A 19,323-nucleotide genomic window follows, 5' to 3' on the forward strand; every position below is an offset into this window, starting at 1 on the left:
ACCCCCAGGACCATGAGGCAGACCGAGGGAGCCTGACAAAGCACAGGGCACAGAGCCAGGCCCCCAGGAGGCCCCAGAACAAGCTGAGTCCCTGCAGTGGCCCAGCGTGCAGTGCTGTGGGGAACGTGGGGGCTGCCAGGAGCCCGGGGCAGAAGCAGCAGCCCATGCCCGGGGCCCGAAGTATTTCTGCTGTGCGTCAAGAAGCAAAACCCAGCTGGGCAGTGAGGGGAACTTCTGGTGCCGAAGGCAGAGTTTGTGAGCACATTCTATCTGAGACACAGGCCACAGCACAGCCAGACTGGCCCCGCCCGGCCTCCATCAGAACCCAGCCCAAGCACAGGCCTCTGCCACAGCAGCATCTGCTAGGAGCCGGGTCATGCTCAGGGGGCCCGGGTTCAAATGCCAATCCTGTCACCGACCTTCCGCCTTACACTGGGTGAGGCACTCCCCTTTCCCTTCCTCAGTTTCCTCTTTTGTTAAAAGACAGATGGGTCAGCCACTAGGATTCTCACTGCTCCTCCCAGCAGTGACTGTAGGAGACCACTTCTTGCTTGAGGCCTCAGGGGGGTCCCTATCTGCCCATACAGACTGCAGAGACTTGAGTGGGAGGAGGGGATTAGACAGGCAGAGGCAAGAAGGAGCATGTATTTTCCAAAACTGGTCTGCTGACCTGTAGATTCCACGGGAGGTTTACAAGGGTTGCAAGGGGTGAGGCTTCTTTGTTCATAAAGTTTGCACGACTCCTCAGAGCCTTTAATCAGCAAATAAGCACTAAGCAAATTGACTATGAGCCAACACTTATAAGACACAGCATACACCACATCCCAGTCCAATCTGAGCATGGAGCCCGACTTTCCTCTAACAGACACTCTCCCAGGATCAAGGGTCCAGTAAAAGTCACCTTAAAGAAACAACTTTCTGGGTTTCAGAAGCCTCAGTCAGATATAAACCACTACCAAATTTGAGTCAAATCCTCCTCATCGTTTGTGTGAACTTGGGTACATTTGAGGCTTAGTTACGTTCGCTGTCTCTAACAGGCAGCATATTATTCCGTCCTACATTTCTGTCCTTTCCAAATTTTCCGTAAGAAGCATTTAAGTAGCTACTTCTTAAACTTACTAATAATATGATTAGCTTGTAAAGTGAAAATTCAAGGCCTTCTTCCAACCCACTAGTCCCATGCCTCAAAAAGAAAAAAAAAAAAGCACTTGTTTTGCATAACCTTTTAGACCATGTGAACATTTTAAAATGCAAAAGAAAATGTTTTATTTTCAAACCAGAGTGCCCATGACCTCCAGCTCTGGTGATCGCTGGAAAAAATGTGAAGGTGGCATTGCGTGTGAATGAGCCCCACACAGAACTTGGCACAGGACGGGCACATCAGAAATATTAGCTACAAGCAAACTCCTACTTTTGGATCGAGACACTCGCTCAGGGGATCCTATGCCAGTTGCTGTCAGGCTTGATGACTTCCAGAAGTTGCTACCCTGTGCATACTCAGGAAGAAATTTATCCCTTTCTAGTTCCAGCCCCTGGAGCCTCTAAAAGCAAACAACTATGGCAGAGACGTGTGCCCCACCTCTCTGAGGGGCCACAGGGCTCGAAAGCAGTGCCTTTGCCGGCCGGAGGCCAAACCACTTTCCTGACGGTGGTGCCAGGAGAGATCTGTCTGGAGAGACAGGGGTCAGAGCAGGAAGGAGGAGAAAGACTGGAAAGGTCTGCACCTGACCATGGGCCAGGAGCTCCCACTCTTCACCACAGGGTTCTCTCCAAGTCCTTCCCTGGCCAAGCTTGGAAAAACTCCCCCTGGATTTTTATCATGGTCAAATTACTCATTTACAAAAAAACGCTGCTGCAGATGGGCAAGTCCCCACAAAACCATGCCAAGGACTCTAGGGCAGACCCCGCTGCTTGGCATAATAAGCCCTTATTACCGTAGCACTGAGGGGTGTCGGCTTGCCAGAGGCCTGCTTTTAATGAACTTTACCATCCAAACTTGGCCGAGAGAACACAAGTCAGATTTTGCCAATCAATTGGAATTGATTACTTCTCGAAAGCCAGGCCTCAGCTTGCAGGAAACACACACACACAAACACACCCAACGTTTGGGGGTTAGTTTGATTTCGTGGAGAAAAAGGAGTTCTTGGCAGCCTTAGATAATGATGGATCAGCCTTTTCAAAATTCCCAGGACACTGGGAGGAAATGGTGTTTCTTGAGGGAGCCCAGGCAGAGGGGGGAAGCTTGGCAGTCTCAGATCAGATCAGGCTCCTTGGTTTTGTTTCCTGTTTTAATTCATCTACCCATCTATCCATTCATAGATCCGACCTCAGGAGTGCTGAGAATTGACTCTATCGCAGGTCTGGTACTAGGATCCGGGATGTCCAAGAAGACATCTGTCCATTGAGGGCACCGGGCTCACTGCTGGGTGGTGACATGGGCTCCCCGGAAGGCACGGGGAAGGAGCGATGGGAAGTCAGAGGAAGGGGGTTCTAGGCTGACCTGAATCCTGGAGCATAAGGTGCCTTCTCCTGGGGACCAAGGTGAGATGAGAAATGTTCCCCTTGACACCCACGCCTTCACAGCAGCCGTTCCTTCTCCCTGGACTGTCGCCAACTGCCAACCCCTGCCACATATACTGGCACCTTTCCCAGTGAAACTGAATACGTCCTTCCGTCTCAGCTCAAGCTCGAGGGAGCATCTGCTCGAGGCAGGCTTCCTGAAACCCTGCGGATGTGGCCAGGCACCATGACTGCACCCCAGGGCCCTCAAGGGCCTTGCGTGGCCCCCCTCGAGCCCTCGGCCCTCAACATCATCAGTTCTTGTGTGCCTGTCTGACACACCTGAAGAGCATGAGCCCTGTGATGGAAGGGGCCATGCCTCACTCGTTCCCCACTTTATAGGAGTTAGAATCAGTACAATGCTAAGCACATAGTAGGTACTCAGAAAATGCTTACTGCGAGCAGAGTGGGTGGACTCTCTCAGACACAGGGCCGTGGCACCTGTCCAGGACCCACAGTGCAGATCACTGGCTGCCCGAGGCCCCTCACATACACTGTGAGTCATGAAACAGGTGGAATCCTCCGGAAGGGGAGGCTGCAGGCCCAAGGCAGTGGTACTGGCCCAGGTGCAGGGGAGAGTCAAGCTTGAGCACTCACTTCCTGGGTTNTATGTATTTATTTTTGAGAGAAAAAGAGAGAACATGAGCAGGGAAAGGGCAGAGAGAGAGAATCCCAAGCAGGCTCCACACAGTCAGTGAGGACGGTGATGCAGGGCTCGAACTCACCAACCACGATATCATGACCTGAGCCAAAATCAAGAGTCAGACGCTTCACCAACTGAGCCGCCCAGGCACCCCTGGAGACCCTCACATCTTAGCTACTTGCTTCTACAGCCCCTCCATTCTCCAGAGAGTAGGCCCCTGTCTGGGGTAGGGGAGCTCCTCATCAATGTGGCCAGGTTGAGAGGGCCTCTGAGTGCTTGAGGACAAGTAGGAAGGCCCAGAAGGGGGTGGTTCTCAATCACGGCCAGGCCTGGGCCGTCAGCAGATGGAGTACTTAGAGATGGACGGTGAGACAGGCCGGAGTAGGTGGGGTGCTGGGCTCTGTGTGCAGCGGCCGAGCCATGCAAGGGAAGACACCAGGGAGGGGTGGGGGCAGCAGTCAGTGCTGGCAGCAGAGGGAAGGAGAGAGCCAGGTATGTATGGGAGGAGAGCGAGCAAGCCTTGGAAAGAACACGGGGTGGGGGCGGGTGGAAAGAGAAACAAACAGAGAGGCAGGCAGAGCGAAACTGCGAAGGAAATGGAATCCCAAAGGACAAATAAGCCAAAGGGACACATGTCAGAGTGGCAGACAAAGATTTGAAGAGAACCAGAGACAAAGACAAAAGAAGCCAATGACAAGAGTCAGGAAGGCTGGCCGGAGAAAGGCAAGCCGGGTCCCCAGGCCTGCAGGGAGACCTGGGCTACGGCTCTGTTCTACTGCATGCCCCGCAGGGTACGGCTCTGCTGTGGCATTGTGAGTCCTGGGCGCCAGGTGGTAAGACGGCAGGAATAAGGAGGGGTGAGGGCAGGAGAGGTGGGGCTCCAGCTCTCTGCACCTCAGACAACAACCCAGCCCCGTAGGCTGGTAAGGTTGGGCAGCTGACCCTCTGCTCACCCTCATCTGGCCCCAAACACTGACAGGCTGACACAGCTCTTCATGTGAGGGTCACCTCATCCCCACCTACAGCCAGCACCTGGCATGTACTGCTCACACCCTCCATGGAGCCCAAGGAGTGGAGCTGGGGACTCTCTGACCCCAGTCCCAGCCAGGTAACAAGGCCAAGTGCCTTCACGTCTCTGAGCCTGACCTCCCTTCCCCATTCAATGGAAGGCTAAGTAATCACCCACAAACCATGTCTATTCCCAAGAACGGTAGCAAATGTGCGCTCTCCCTGTTCCTACAGCTCAGCCCATCCTTCCTGCTGACAAGCTCACCATCCCTTGGTCATTGGGCAGAACATCTCTTCCTGTCTGTGGTCTTCCCCGAAGAGAGCAGAGCACCATCCCAAATAGGGCGGCCAGTCTTACTTATTTTTCATCTTCCAAATTATTCTTCCCCCTAAGCCAGGGAAAGCATGTCATTACACTCTCTTCTACTTAACCTATAGATATCTATATGGTTTTCTCCAGAGCCTGCTGCAAAAGCCCTGTTTCAATTAACTTAAAATTCTTTCTTAATGAGCAGCATGTGATAACAGACATGTAAATTTGGAAGGGACCTTAGAGATCTCCTAATCCAACTAGAAAATCCTATAGTCCAGGACATCAGGCCCAGAGAAGCAAGTCTAAATGTACCAAGTTACTCAAATTAATTGAGGGATGTGGATCTGAACTCCATTTGTCCTACTCTCAGGCCAGGGCTCTTGGTAAAAACAAAACAAAACAAAATACAACACAACAATAACAACAAAAGCAACTTTTGTTTGTCTATTAATTCAGTTATTAAGCAATGTTTGGCCTTGCAATGCACATCTGTTGGTTTGGACTTCCCAAGGATCCTTCCCCTTTTCTGGTGTCCCCTGTCCATTTCTGTTGGATGACCTTGACCCTGGTCTCATGGTCTTGGGGGGACTGGCATTCATACTGCTCACCCTACTACACAGTGGAGGCAGCAGGAGTTAACAGTCTGGCATGTACTATCCGCCTTCCCACATGTGAACCAGAGGCGGAAATGGGACCCAAGCATGCCATCCAGCCCTCCTTGAGACTAACAAATATATGGATCTCAGGGAAGAAGGAGGCCTCCATCCCACGCAGCCTGTCCCCGTGGAATGCTAAGCCGTGAGGGTGCAATTCTGCTTCAGGCTAGTCTCCTTCCATCTTCCCAATGCACAGAGACAGACAGCCTGCCCGCAGAGAGTAGCCAATGCACAGGGGTCTGTGGCACCACACAATCGGAAGAAAGTGGGGGCCTAGCAGCATCGTGAGTGCCGTGGACCCCCTTGACCCCTCAAGGAGCCCCATCTTCTGAGGAAGAGTGCCACCAAAAATCACCCATGATGAAAGCCATACAAATGCAGATTATATCCATCTTTCAAGCTGATGCTAACACGAACTCCTTCAATCCACAAAACAATTCCACAAAACAAATATCATTAAGCATATTTGGTGAAGTAAGGAGGGCTTTGAGAGGTTAAATGTCTTGCCCTAAATCTTAAGTCCAAGATGGAAGTCCAGACTGACTTCAAAGCCAGAATGTTTCCCTTATCCACACCTGCTTAGCCAGCTGTGATGGAGAGAAAGAAGAGGGTGGTGGGAGCCCAGAGGGAGCTTGGGGTAGGAGGGAGGAAGTGAAGGATGTCTTCATTAGGAATAAGGACAGGGAATTACATAGTGAAGAAAAAGCCAAAGTGGATGTGGCCCTGGAACGGGAAGGGGAATGCCTTCAAAGGATAAGTCTACAGGTTGTATCTGACATGCACATCCTGTTTTATCATTTCCATTCCAAACCGCAAAGAGGCTTCTCCATGTTCAGACAGTGGCAATGATCAAAACTGTGCAGAAGTTACTTTTCAAAGAGACCTCTCTCTCTCTGTCTCTCTCTCTCTCTGTCTCTGCTCAATTCCTGCCAAAGGCACTAGAAGTTTGGAGTCTGAGTTCCAGGGTGATCTGAGGTGACAGGCAGTCTCAGGCAGGCACCTATCTGTATTCCAGAGAGCCTCGCTGCAACATTACTTAAAAGGCGTTCCGCAACCTTTTGCTGCTGCTTTCTTTAAAGGCTTGAGCAATTTCGATATTTTGGTTCAGTGTCACTATAGAAAAGCTTTACAATTCTAGCTCGGGAATTAGAAGATATATTTGTAATAAGAATTGCTAACCACTGTCAGCTGGCAAGCCCGTGTCCGTGCATGAAAATGATGCCATTAGCTTTCACAAGGGTGGGCAAAATGTAAAGATCATGGATCATATAAGAGACTGAAGAGAAAAAAAAAAACCCTTTACACTTGGGATTTCTGGCCATCAGGGTGATAGGGCTAACATGCGTGCATTTAGCCCCTTGATGAGGTGGAAAGCTCAATACTACTTGTCTCTGCAAATACTCATTTTTTTCCCTGTATTTTATCTAACTGCTTTCTCCTATAATGTTGATGAATCGCACAATTGCATTTTAATGAGGCAATTGCAAAGCCTGAGAGATGGTTGGGGGGGAAGGAGAAGAGAAGAACCAAGGGAGACAGGAGCCGTCCCTGAGCACACAGGCCCCCACAGGTTCCCGTAGGTCCAGGGTGTCCCCAGCCACAGAGCTGGCTCTCCCACGTGCATGAGCATGGGAGGGTTCGGCTTCTGAATCTGGCACGCTGGGTTTCCGTTCTTGTTAGGCCACGTGCAGGCCATGCGACCTTTGGCAGACTGCGTGTGTTCCCATTTCCAGTAGAATGTGCTCCCTTGCAAAGGGAGAGGGCCTGGCTATCTCTTCGCCATGTCCTGGGTGCTAGTGAATGCTAGGGTCAACCGTTTCTGCATTCCTGACACTTGCCTCAAGGAGGAAGAGAACAGTAACAACCTGACAGCACTGGTCTAGAAGAATTTGATACAGAATACATGGTCAAAGGGCCAGGCACACAGTAGGTGCTTTATTAATGTCTGTTCTTTCCACGCCTCACTCCCATTTATTGATCACTTCAATGAAGTCAGTAACTTATCTTTAGCACTATCTCCTAGGCATGGATGAGAGGGAGGGGCAGAGGCTAGAACATGGATCAAGGACAGAAGCTTACTGGGCACACAGTGACCTTAAGTTTATCTGCTCAGAATTGTGCTGACTTTCCCCTCACCAGCTCTGTGCAAGCCAAAGACGGTAGCCAGGGTCAGAGTTCTGGGAATGTGGGTTATTCTCATTACAATGAGAAACGTGAAGGTGGAAACAGGAAAGGTGTGACCCACTCCTTGATGCCAGTGGAGTATAGGACAGGACAAGAAAAGTGTGTGGATGGAGAGTGGAGTGTGGGGGTGGCGGAGGGGACCAGACCTGAGCCTTCAGCAGAGACAGAAGGAGCCTTGGGCAGCGCCCCAAGCAGGACCTCACTTTGCTTTGCCCTAGCCTGCTCTGGGGATTGGACAAGTCTCACTGCTTTGCCCTCAGCACCTGTGCCTGAGCGATCAGGCCAGTCCCTGCCCCCTTAGAGCCCTGCCTTTGTGGATCACAAGTGGTCCCCTGGGCTGACTTAATTCCAGCTCACCTTGTAAACGATTCTTTATTTTTGAAAAATAATTTCTTATTTAGGATTAAGAATACAGATCTGGAGACTCATCATAAAAGAAAATGAACCCATAAATTTAAAAATAATTAACATTTGAGGGGCGCCTGAGTGGCTCAGTCGGTTAAGCGTCTGACTTCGGCTCAGGTCATGATCTCACGGTTTGTGGGTTCGGGCCCCACGTCAGGCTCTGTGCTGACAGCTAGCTCAGAGCCTGTTTCAGATTCTGTGTCTCCCTCTCTCTCTGACCCTCCCCTTCTCATGCTGTCTCTCTCTCAGAAATAAACATTTAAAAAAATTAACATTTGAAAGGTATCTTACTGGGGTGTCTGAGTGGCTCAGTCAGTTAAGCCTCTGACTTCGGCTCAGGTCATGATCACACGGTTTGTGGGTTCAAGCCCCGCGTCGGGCTCTGTGCTGACTGCCAGCTCAGAGCCTGGAGCCTGTTTCAGATTGTGTCTCCCTCTCTCTCAGACCCCCCCCTGCTCACTCTGTCTCTCTCTCTCTCTCAGAAATAAATAAAACATTAAAAAAATTTAAAAAAGAAAGGTATCTTACAGTTTATGAAGCATTTTTCTCATATAATATCTCATGTGATACTCTTAAAAGGTTCCCTTCAAATCTGTATGTGCAGGTGAGGAAAAAAGTGACACTCCCCAAAAGTTAGCAATGGGTCTCATCTCTCACAGTTGTTTTTGGCAGGTCTGAAGTTTAAGCCCAAATATCTTGACAGAAAATCCAGCAGACATCCTGCCAGCATGGATCCCCTGATCAATGAAGGGAGATGATGTGCGCCAGGCAGGTGCAAGTCTATTTACGGCTGCATTGAGGCCTCACAGTGACCTTGCAATGCAATATTTTTCAGAGTGTAGTCCTCAGGGCACCCACATGGCACCCCAGTTTCCCCAGGAGCTTGCTGTGATATAGTCATCAGAGCCCATCCCACACCTAGCAACTCAGCATCTCTCAGGACAGGGCTGAGCATTTGTATCTTATTTGATGAGCTTCCCAGGGATTCTCATTGGAGTCCACTTTAGTGTTTATTACCTCTGGTTATCTAGGATCTTGTCAAGTCTGTGTAGTGTTAGACTGCAGGTCCAGGCTTGACTCTTCACGACACCCAAAGCCTGGGGCCTACCAATAGACTTGTTCACTGAGTGAGCACGTACAAAGCCCCGGCAAAGGGCCAACCACCGTTGTAGATCACACTGACACACAAAGATGGCATCTATCCACTTCCGTGTTTTACTGAGTACCTGCTGGAAGAAATAAGCTTAAAAGTTGGGTTCGGGGCAGAATAAAGGGCTTCAGGGCTGAAGAAATTGTTGGATCCGGATCTGTTCATAGAAGCAGTGACAGATATTAGGTACCCTAAAACAGATAATGTGCATGCTCTGTTATCTAATCTGTCAACAATCTTTGAGGAGGTATTATTATTATTACTATTCTCCCTAATTCAGAGCTGGCAACTCTGAGAACTGGAAAGCTAAGTGAGCCCACAGTGAATAGAAGGAGGAGAGGAGTCAAGCTCTCGGATCTCAGAGAACACATTCTGGAGCCCAACACTAGAAAAGTGCCTAGTCTCCCTTTGAGCTCATGAAGCAAGCAGGCCCCCAACACCAAGTTCATGGGCTTAGTATCGTCTGTTCTTGTGACGGGTTCATTAGCGGTTTCCCATAAAAGAGACAATGTTAATAGCTATAACCTAATACAACAATGTAATAATCATTATAACAGCAATCAACATCGCCAAACACTTTAATGAATCACTGATGAATTTCCATCACCTTAAAGAGAAACACACTTGAGCAGCCATTTCCACAAGAAAACAAAAGACACATCATGATTAACCAGCTAATCTGCGGAAATGGGGTATCCTGCTGGGGGAGGGGGGCAGCCCCACGCACTGAGGGTTCAGGTTTCTGTCACAGGCAGGGTGCAAGCCAGCCAGTCTTGGACTTGACTGGCCACTGAGGGTTTCGGGGGTGCACACAAGACGTGGATTTAGAAGACAGCTTCTGTCTTTCCTTCTAGCTCCCTCCCTTCCTTCCTTCCTGCCACTCTTCCTTCTGTCCACTATCAGCCAGGGTCCAGTCAGGGGACAGAAAGTCAACCCAGTTATGTGAACGGAAGCTATTTAACTTAAAGAATTGTTCACTGAGAGTCGAGTTGATAATTAGGTAACTGAACGGGTAAGAAAACCCTGGGGCATCATAGTTCAACCAACTTCAGGAGAAAGACACCGCCTAGGGCTGGGGAAACAAAGAAAATTGGAATTAGAAGGCTCCAGGGAACAGGGACAGAGACTCAGGCCCCTGCAGGGTGATGCCCACAGGCTGGGGCAGGATGGGGCAGGCGCGCATTGAGACCAGCTCTACAGCTCTTCCGAAAACCACCAAGTGTGGTCGGCTGCTGCCCGGTGCAGAAGCCAAGGCTGCGGCGGCACCAAGGGTCGGGAAACTGAGGGCAGGCCTTGGAGAGCCGCTGTATCCCCGCCCCCGGAAGTACTTCCACAGTGCCCACTGTTGGGCTCTCTGAAAGAAGAAAGGATTTGGGGCATCAGGGAATTTGGGGCTTCCCTTACTTTTCTCACTGTGCCAAGACCCAAACTGCACACACTACTGTCCTAACATGCCTGGCAGCTGCTCTATGCCGGTGCATCTGTTATCTCGTTCCATTTTCCTCCAAGTTCCTGGGAATCAGGAATCATCATGCCCCCTGCGGAGTAAGCCGATTCCCCACAGGGAAGCTGAGAAGATTCTCCAGAGTCACACAGCTCATCCATCCCAGGCCTGAAACCTTGCAAACAGCACCCTGCCAGGAGGCCCTTCCCCAATTCCACACATTTCTCCTGAGAGTCCCCATCATTGGGCAGCGATCATGGGACTTCTACTGCATGCAGTGCCACACACATGCTAGATACGCACAGAGCATTAGGGACACAAGACACAGGATGGCCTGGAAAAAAAGAACACGTGACAGCTGTCAAATGGCAGCCTGGTTGCACACACCACAACCAAATGCCATAAAGCCTCCTCTGAGGTGAGGTGAGCTTAAGAGAGGCTCTAGGAAAAAAGTCCTGTCTTGCTGGATACGTTTGGGAAATAGAATCACTCTTGGAGGGTCATCATGCATGGTGACAGAGCAAAGACTCAGAGGGAAACAAAAAGGCCCACCGTAAGAAAGTTCAAGTGTTTTGCAAGCTGTTGTCACAAATCTTATTTGCTCATGACGTTTATTAATGACCCATGGACAGTGTTTTGCCCTTGCATGTCTGGGATGCTTAGTTTGAAGGGAAGAGGCTTGCAAGGAGTACTGGTGTGTACTTACCTTGAACCCACTGTTCAAGGTAGCCTCTGACCTCAGAGGCAGGGAGGTGAGGGTTGGCTGGGGAGGCAGGAGATCCAGACGTCCGCAGGGGAATACCTGCAGCTGAGGGGAGACAAGAGCAGAAGTGTAACCAAGAGCGGACGCCCAGATGTTTCCCAGGGACAGCAGGGACAGGAGACGGGGCTACGTCACTGCTCAGAAAATGCACTAGTCATCTCAGAAAGCAGCTTTTTAACCTGATGCTCTTTGAAACACTTACTGTGGAGCATCTCAGTCTTTTCCTGTGCAACGTGTATAACAAAGAATTAATATGCAGAACATATAAAAAACAAACATAACAAATCAATACAGAGTAAGCACAAGAAATGAAGATACAAGTATCAAAAAAAAAAAAAAGAACATCCCACAAACATAAGAAAATATATTCATCTTGACAGTAATCAGTGGAATGCAAATTAAAACAAGACATCTGTTTGGTGATTTTTTTTTTCATCAGATTGGGAAAAAATTAGATTTGCTACTGCTGAGAATGTCGGTAATATGAAATGGCCCAGCCATTTGGGAGGGCAACCTGGAATTTTCTGTTAAAATTTAAAATGTGCATGCTCTGTCTCAATAATTTCACTTCTTAGCATCTACTGTAGACAAATGCCCAAGGAGTTGTGCACCCATTGGCTGCAGCCTTGTTAGTGAGAGCCACAAACCCAAAACAGCCCAAGGCCTTGCACCAGTCAATGCCAAAGGGGGGCCGGTCTGGGTATACTGACATATGCAGTGAAAAGGTAACACATCAGTCTGTACAAGATAAAGATGTGTACGTTTACACATGCAAAGTGATAATGGTATAAAAATTCAAGAAAAGGCCTGGAAGGACATCTCTCAATCTGATGCCCGTGGCTGCCTCAGGAACTGGGTGGGAACCTTGGGGTAAAAATGGCAACGAATGGCGAGGCTTTCCCTGTGGCATCTGAAGTTTTTGCAACGACAATGTGTTTGTGTGTTGCTTACATACTTACTTTTTAAAGAAAAGCAAGTTTATGGGAAATGACAAACTAGTATATGACACAAAACAAGGACAGACATCTCTTGCAGGGGACACAGAGCAAAGAGGATAGAAGCATCTATCAGTGCATGGAATGACTATTCTGTTTCCAGTGCAACTATCAGTCCATGTAGTACTGACTGCTGCTGCATGTGGGGAGGAAATCGCTTTCCTGGGGTGCCTCCCAGGTGCCGGGCTCAGGGGCAAGCACTCAACGTGCATTTGCTCATCTATTCTTCACCAAAACCTTATGAGGTCAGCATCTAGAGAGAAGGAAGGATCCCAGAGGTTGTTTCTGGACAAAGTCTGGGCCGAAATCCAGATGCGCCTGAAGACACATCACAGGGTGTGATGGTTCATCTTATGTAGCAATGCAACTGCGCTCAGGGATGCAGAGTGGAGGTGAAACATTCTTTCTGGGTGCGTCTGTGAGCTTTCCAAAGGAGATTAGCATGTGAACCAGTAGACTAAGTAAAGAAGACCTTCCCACAGAGGTGGGTGGGCTTCATCCCATCTGCTGAGGGCCTGAGTAAAAGAAATAGGTAGAAGAAGGGAGAATCTGCTCTCTGCTTGAGCTGGGACATCCCTTTCCTCATGCCACAGACACTGGTGTTCCTCCTCCTCCGGCGTCCAAAGAACTAGATGTCAGACTGTGGGACTTCTAAGCTTCCAAAACCACAGAGCCAATTGCTATAATCATATACTGTTGACCCTTGAACACCACAAGGACTGGAACTGTGTAGATCCACTTACAAGTGAAATTTCTTTTATAAATACAGTACAATTTATCTATTTTCTCTTCCTTATGATTTTCTTAACCTTTTTTCCCCAGCTTACTTTATTGTAAGAATATAGTATGCATATGACATACAAAATATGTGTTAATTGTTTACGTTGTAAGTAAGGCTTCTGGTTCAACAGTAGGTATGAAATGTTTGAGGGAAGCCAAAAATACATGAGGATTCTCGACTGTGCAGGGTGACAGGGGCCCTAATTCCTGTATTGTTCAAAGGGCAACTGTGTGTGTGTATGTACGTATGGATGGATGGATGGATGTGTATGTAGGTTTATACATATATAAGTTTATATATGTATACACGGGTATGTGTATATATATATATACACATGTATGTACATACACATGTATGTATATATGTATATATTTCCTACTGGTTCTGTTCTTCTGGAAAACACTAATACACAGTCTTTCCAAAAACATAACCCTTATTACTGAGCTATGTATACATATGTCCATGTATATTTACCCATAGCCTCTCAATATCTCTATCTCTATAACCACAAATAGTTGTATTTGTACCAGTGGTTCTCAATTAAGGATGATTTTGCCTCTCAGGGGACACTTAGCAATATGTGGAGACATTTTTGATCATCACAACTGAGGGGAGATGGCTGCTCCTGGCATCTAGCAGGTAGAGGCCAGAGATGCTGTTAAGCATTCTATGATGTGCAACACAGACCTCACAACAAACAAGTACCCAGCCACAAATGTTAAAAGTGCTGAGGGTGAGAAACCTTGGTCTGTACCTATAAGAATTGCTTGAAATCAGACACCCTCAGTAAGGTCTGGCAAGGTCAGCATGAAATGCCCAACTGATATTTAGTCCCTAAACCCAGATTTGGCCAGTTCCCATGGCCAGATAATATACAGCAATGAAAAACTCTCGCTCACTGCCCTTTGGACGAAAGCCAGTCAAGTTCCCTGTGGCCTCTTGCAAAACCAAATAGGAAGGCAGCAACATCCAAACCAGTTAAAGATAATGCAGCTGAGGCTGAGGTAGAAGGTCAAGGAACAGGTGAAAATAGTCCCTTTGATATTTCTCACCCAGAAAAAAAGCTTAGGGAATTCCTAACCCATTAGACCAGAAAAGTGCAAGAATATTAAGAGTAAACAGAAATGTCCCATTTTATATTTGGATTCTTTTTTTCCTTATCGGATAGCATTTCGACTTGAAGATATAATAGTCTTTCAGAATATTTATCAACTCTCCTTTTGGTGTACATTCTTCCTGTTTTAAGTCATTTCCAATAGTGAAAAGGTGCCAGTGATAATTAAAACCTAATTCTATCCCCACAATCCTTAAGAAAAAAGAAAGAAAGAGAATATGATCTCCTATAAAGCTCTCAGAAATAATCAAGTCTCCATATCCGCCCATAATAACAGTGATTTCAAATGGATAAGGTTTGCAGAAGAACTACTCAGAAATGCAGTGAAATTAATTGCTGTTTTTCACGAAGCAGCTTTAAAATGCAGTAATTAATTGACCTACTCTTGGAGACAGTTTGCTCATAGTTAATAACCACTCTTCCCAGATATGAGAAAGACAGATTGCTTCCATTTGAAAACCATCTCCACTAAAACCAAATGATGGAAGAGATGGCCACATTTTCTGGTACGTGCACCATAACCAGATGGGGTTTCACGAGCTGCTGTTATTCTTTTTAGCCCAGTGAGGGGGACATGCATCATCGGTCCTGCAAGATGCGTTTCTGCGATTCCTGAGTCTGAGACACCTGTCAGCCCATTGACGGGTGTGTATCCGGAAGGAACTTGCTCTTGCAAATCGGTATCTTGTCCCATGGGAGGCAGCATGGTGTTGCAGCCAAGCCTTACTTTTCCTCATCTGTCTAATGGGAAGCGCAGAGAACTGGGTTCCGACGTCTTCCCTCCCACACTGATGGTCTCTGTGATGTATAAGGGCAATGAAGCAATGAAGCTGGGAGGGAGCAGTCCAGTCAAAGTGATAGAACTTCTGCAGAGTTCCCCAGGCCTCCACTCCTGAGCTGCTCTGCACTCCCCACACACTCAGCGGCGCACCACCCTTGCCCTCCTCTCTCCTGCTGGTGGCCTGAGGGGCTGACCTGTCTGGATGGCACCAAGGGACTCACTTGGCTTCCGGCAATCTCTTTGGGTGTGGCCAGTGAGGAGCCCTTGAGGAAAGACTTGGCAGGGGGAGGTGAGTGAGGTCAAGGTGCTTACTTTTCTACCACTCCCCGCCTCCCCCACCCACCCTGTGCAGCTCTTCCTCCATTTGGCTCTAACTGCCGCAGCTTCTGTCTTGGCTCCCCTCCCCTCGTCAACCTCTCCTTTCAGATGCAGTCCACCCTCCCTCTCTTTGCCCAAATAGGCCCAGGATGACAAGGCTAACAACCCCTCCCCACACCTTCCTGGTCCCTGGGCACTGCACTCCCCCTCGGGGTTCCCCGACACCCTAGTCACACGTTTATAAAGAAGGCCTTTATTAAACCCTCCTCCAGATCCTTGAGTCCGCTCTCTTTTCCTGCCTGGACTGACCTTCTCCTGTCTCTCTCAGCCTGCTCTCATCTGGGGCATTTGCTTTGCTACAACCTTCCAGGGCCTTGCCAGCAATTTCCCTTCATGAATCTGTCCACACCCAAACTGCTCTCGGGACCATGCAGGATTTAAAGTCTGTCCCGGCTCCCAGGAGTGAGAGGGAGAACAGGAAGCTAGAACCGGAAGCTAGAGCATAAAAACGATCTCTCACTTTGGGGGTGAAGGAGTCAGAAGCCCCCCTATAGGCCGGAGGCAGGCAGTGAATTCTGACTCAGACTGAGATAATTTCACCTAGAGACAGCCAAACAGCCTAGAGACAGTCCAGAGGTTTGGATGTGTCTTTCTCCTGAGTGGGGAGTTGAACTCACAGTTTCCCCAAATCCCTCTTAAAACCCTAGCTCCATCAGGGCGCCTGGGTGGCTTAGTCAGTTGAGCGTCCGACTTTCGCTTAGGTCTGATCTCGCGGTTTGTGGGTTCGAGCCCCACATCGGGCTCTGTGCTGACTGCCAGCTCAAGGCTGGAGCCTGCTTCAGATTCTGTATCCCCCCCGCCCCCTCTGACCCTACCCCGCTCACGCTGTCTCTCTCTCTCTCTCTCTCTCCTAGAAATAAAAAAACAAACCAACCAAAAAAAAAAAAACAAACCCTAGCTCCATATATCACATCCCTTGAGTCAGGATTCAGGGCTCAGGGTTTAAGGTGACCTTCCTCACAGTCCCAAGGGAGAAAAACTAACTAGTTCTGTTTGTCAGTCTGTTCTGTTTTAGTTTCTCTTCCATCGTTGGCTGGAGCATGAAAACAAGAGTTCCATCTCTCTTACTCGGGGTGAATGCTGAATCGTGGTGGCTCCTTTTATCCAAATTTCCCTCAAGGGAGAAGCAGTGCACATATTTTGGTCCTGGTCCTTCTCCTGATCCTCCCCCGACCCCTTCTTCCTTTTCTTTCTTCTGCATTTTGCAAAGAAAGTCCATGATACCACTCCCACGACAACACCCAGTAAAGCACTCACCAGAAGACCTAAGACATGGCTCCAGAACAACTTGAGCACTCCTGCCGGCCCTCAGGTACGGCTACTTTATTTAAATTTTAGGACTCACACATATCTCAATAGAACTACAAAAACTGTCCATAAAAGTATCTTCTTGTCCTTGAGTGGTCAGAGCAACAAATGACGGATTGCCCCTCAAACAGACTCTCAGCCCATCCTGTGCAGTTAGACAGAGAAGACGATGGAAGCATGCAGTTAGGAAGCCCCGCACGCAAACAGAGTCCCGGTGGCCGGGCTGGAGGAGGCGGTCCCACTGCAGCAGCCCACTGGCCTACACAGAGGCACCCTGCATCTCCTTGCCCCATGACTGTCTAAATTTTAAGGCACGGAAACAGCTGAAGAGAGACTTCAGGCCATCCGCACCCCTGAAGCTTTGGTTGGCTCTGGGAAGGAAGCTTCGAAGAAAGTACAAGCCCAGGTGTTTACTGAATTTGAGAACAACTGGGGCTGCGGGCAGAGGGGTCATCCCTGCTGCCAGGAATCTTAGAGGCCAATGTCCTATGTTAATCCTCATGTCTAGGAGGATTCCTATCCCTACAGCCCAGATAACAGTTCCAGGTCTGTTAACACAACAGTTACCCTGTCTTTGTGAATGAATCCAGAAAAAGCCCCAGGACTTGAGCACACTGGCATTCTACAGATACTTCTAAGTCTGGTGTGAAAATGTGTACCTCAATCAACACTCGTTAGGATGACTTACAAACAGAAACACCTGAATAACTAAATCAATCTACTATGCAGAATGAGCATAAATAATGACAGAGGACCCAGGAGTTCATGTATATATTGTATGTGCATAGGAATACATATGTGGAAAAGAGAGCAAGAGAGATAGATTGATAGATTTGACTGATAAATAATCTGGTAGATTCAGAGACTGGTTTTCCTAAAGATTCTTTGAGCAATAGGACCTATTTGATTTTGAGAATGAACTTTTCAATTCATTCCATAAGCCCAACAATATATGGTCCTACACTCTTAAATGTATGTTATTTTGCTGGTTTGTCTTTTTGTATTTTGACAGAAAGTTATATCAAATAGGAGCGCCTGGGTGACTCAGTCGGTTGAACATCCAGACTTTGGCTCTGGTCATGATCTTACTGTTTGTGAGTTCCAGCTCTGCACTGGGCTCTGTGCTGACAGCTCAGAGCCTGGAGCCTGCTTCAGATTCTGTGTCTCCCTCTTTCTGCCTCTCCCCCGACTCACGCTCTGTCTCTCTCCATCTTTCAAAAATGAATAAACATTAAAATTTTTTAAAAAAGAAAGTTATATCAAATATACATAGTACATAAGTAGTACATATTCATATTTTGCCTATGCCTTAGAATGATTTATGACTCACAGAAATGATCTGATCTTCAATGGCATGGCAGAACCCATGCCATTCAATGGATTTGCCTGTATGTTTTCATTTTCTTCCACGCTAATTAGTCTCTTCAATTAATTAGTGTGTTGTGGGGTTTTTTTTAGCCAATTTCAGTTATTTCTATTTCTTTCCTAATACATTTTATCAATAATTTTATTAATGTATTGACCTTACAGTTTGTACATTTTAATTGTCTTCTCTTATTTTTAAGCCTTCTCTATATTTAGAACGATCAAGTCTCTAATTTTCCTTAAGGATAAATGGTGATTCTTATTTTTTAACAGGAAGACAAAAAAATTGGTCTAGTTGATTGGTTTATTTATTTTTGATAGAGGGCAGAGAGAGACAGACATTGGGCTAATTTACCTCTTGTATTTTCTAATTATTTCCTATTTCAATTTATTTCTATTCTTATCTTCGTCATTTGTATTTGTCTAGTACCCTCAGGAGTTTCGGGTTCTCAGTCTAACATCTGAAAGAGACTGATTAGTTTACTTTTATTACTTCTTATTGATAAAGGAATTGACTTCTGTTACGAATTTGCCTTGGAGTAAAGCTTTGGAAGTATAACATGTGTTTACAATAAAATATTCTTATTTAAATTTTATTTCTAAATAATTACTAACTTAGATCCCATTATTCCTTAACCAAAAATTATTTAGAGGGAAATTTTAATTGTTATTATTTATTTTAACTTTTATTTTTAATTTGTATTTATCTGACATTAAATTTGCAGAGTTGATCTTATAAAATACCCACTTTACAGAATGTATCATGCTTACTCTTATGGCTTTGCATAAGAGAAAATATTATCAATCTTCCATGAAAGCCTAAGGAAACATTTTTATTATTTTATTTAAATTTGTCTATGTACTCATGTATTTTAGCCTCTTACCTGCCTATGTCTCAGGCTCCCAAAACAAACACGTTTCAGTAAATTTCCCATTTTATTTCAAACATTTTTAGCCTTATATATTTTGATGCTATGTAATTCAGCAAATAAATTTTCATGACTATTTTATCTTTACTGTGGATTGTAAAATGACATTCTTTGTCTCCTTTAATATTATTCAGCCTGGAATAAAGTTTGTTGGAAACCAGTGTTGTCAGCACTGCTTTCTGTTTTTGCATTTCCTCAATAATGTGTTTTATCCACTATTTCCAGTGTCCTTTGTCTTTTAGTTATATGTAACACTAGGTGGGAATTTATGGTTGAACATAGTGCGAGAAGGTGGGCTTTCTCAGCTGCTGGAGAATACTGTTAATTATATAGAATCTTTTAAAAGGACCTTAAAAACATCAAGAGAAGCCTCTCAGAGGTAGCCCCCAAACCTCTCTCTGTGTGGTTTCCTCTGGGAGGCAGAGCTGTGAAAAGTCAGCCCTTTACATCATTTTACTCCTGCCTGCTGGTGAGAATGTGCTGGTTAAGTGAGTGTGCCTCTAGGCTATAGAAGCCAGTTGGGCACTCTGAAAACATAGGCAAAATG

At 46.9% G+C, this 19,323-nt stretch overlaps 1 protein-coding gene across 1 annotated transcript in view; it reads right to left on the minus strand.

Annotated features, from left to right (window-relative positions):
* The window catches only part of LOC144224471 (uncharacterized), a 208,024-nt gene that overhangs the window by 73,221 nt on the left and 115,480 nt on the right, over positions 1-19,323 (minus strand). Inside the window, exon 5 of the mRNA XM_077755459.1 lies at positions 11,069-11,170. Coding sequence (XP_077611585.1) covers positions 11,069-11,170 — 102 coding nt within the window. The remainder of the gene's footprint in view (positions 1-11,068; positions 11,171-19,323) is intronic.

The sequence above is a fragment of the Crocuta crocuta genome, unplaced genomic scaffold, assembly GCF_008692635.1.
Source record: "Crocuta crocuta isolate KB4526 unplaced genomic scaffold, BGI_CrCroc_1.0 scaffold152, whole genome shotgun sequence".
NCBI lineage: Eukaryota > Metazoa > Chordata > Mammalia > Carnivora > Hyaenidae > Crocuta > Crocuta crocuta.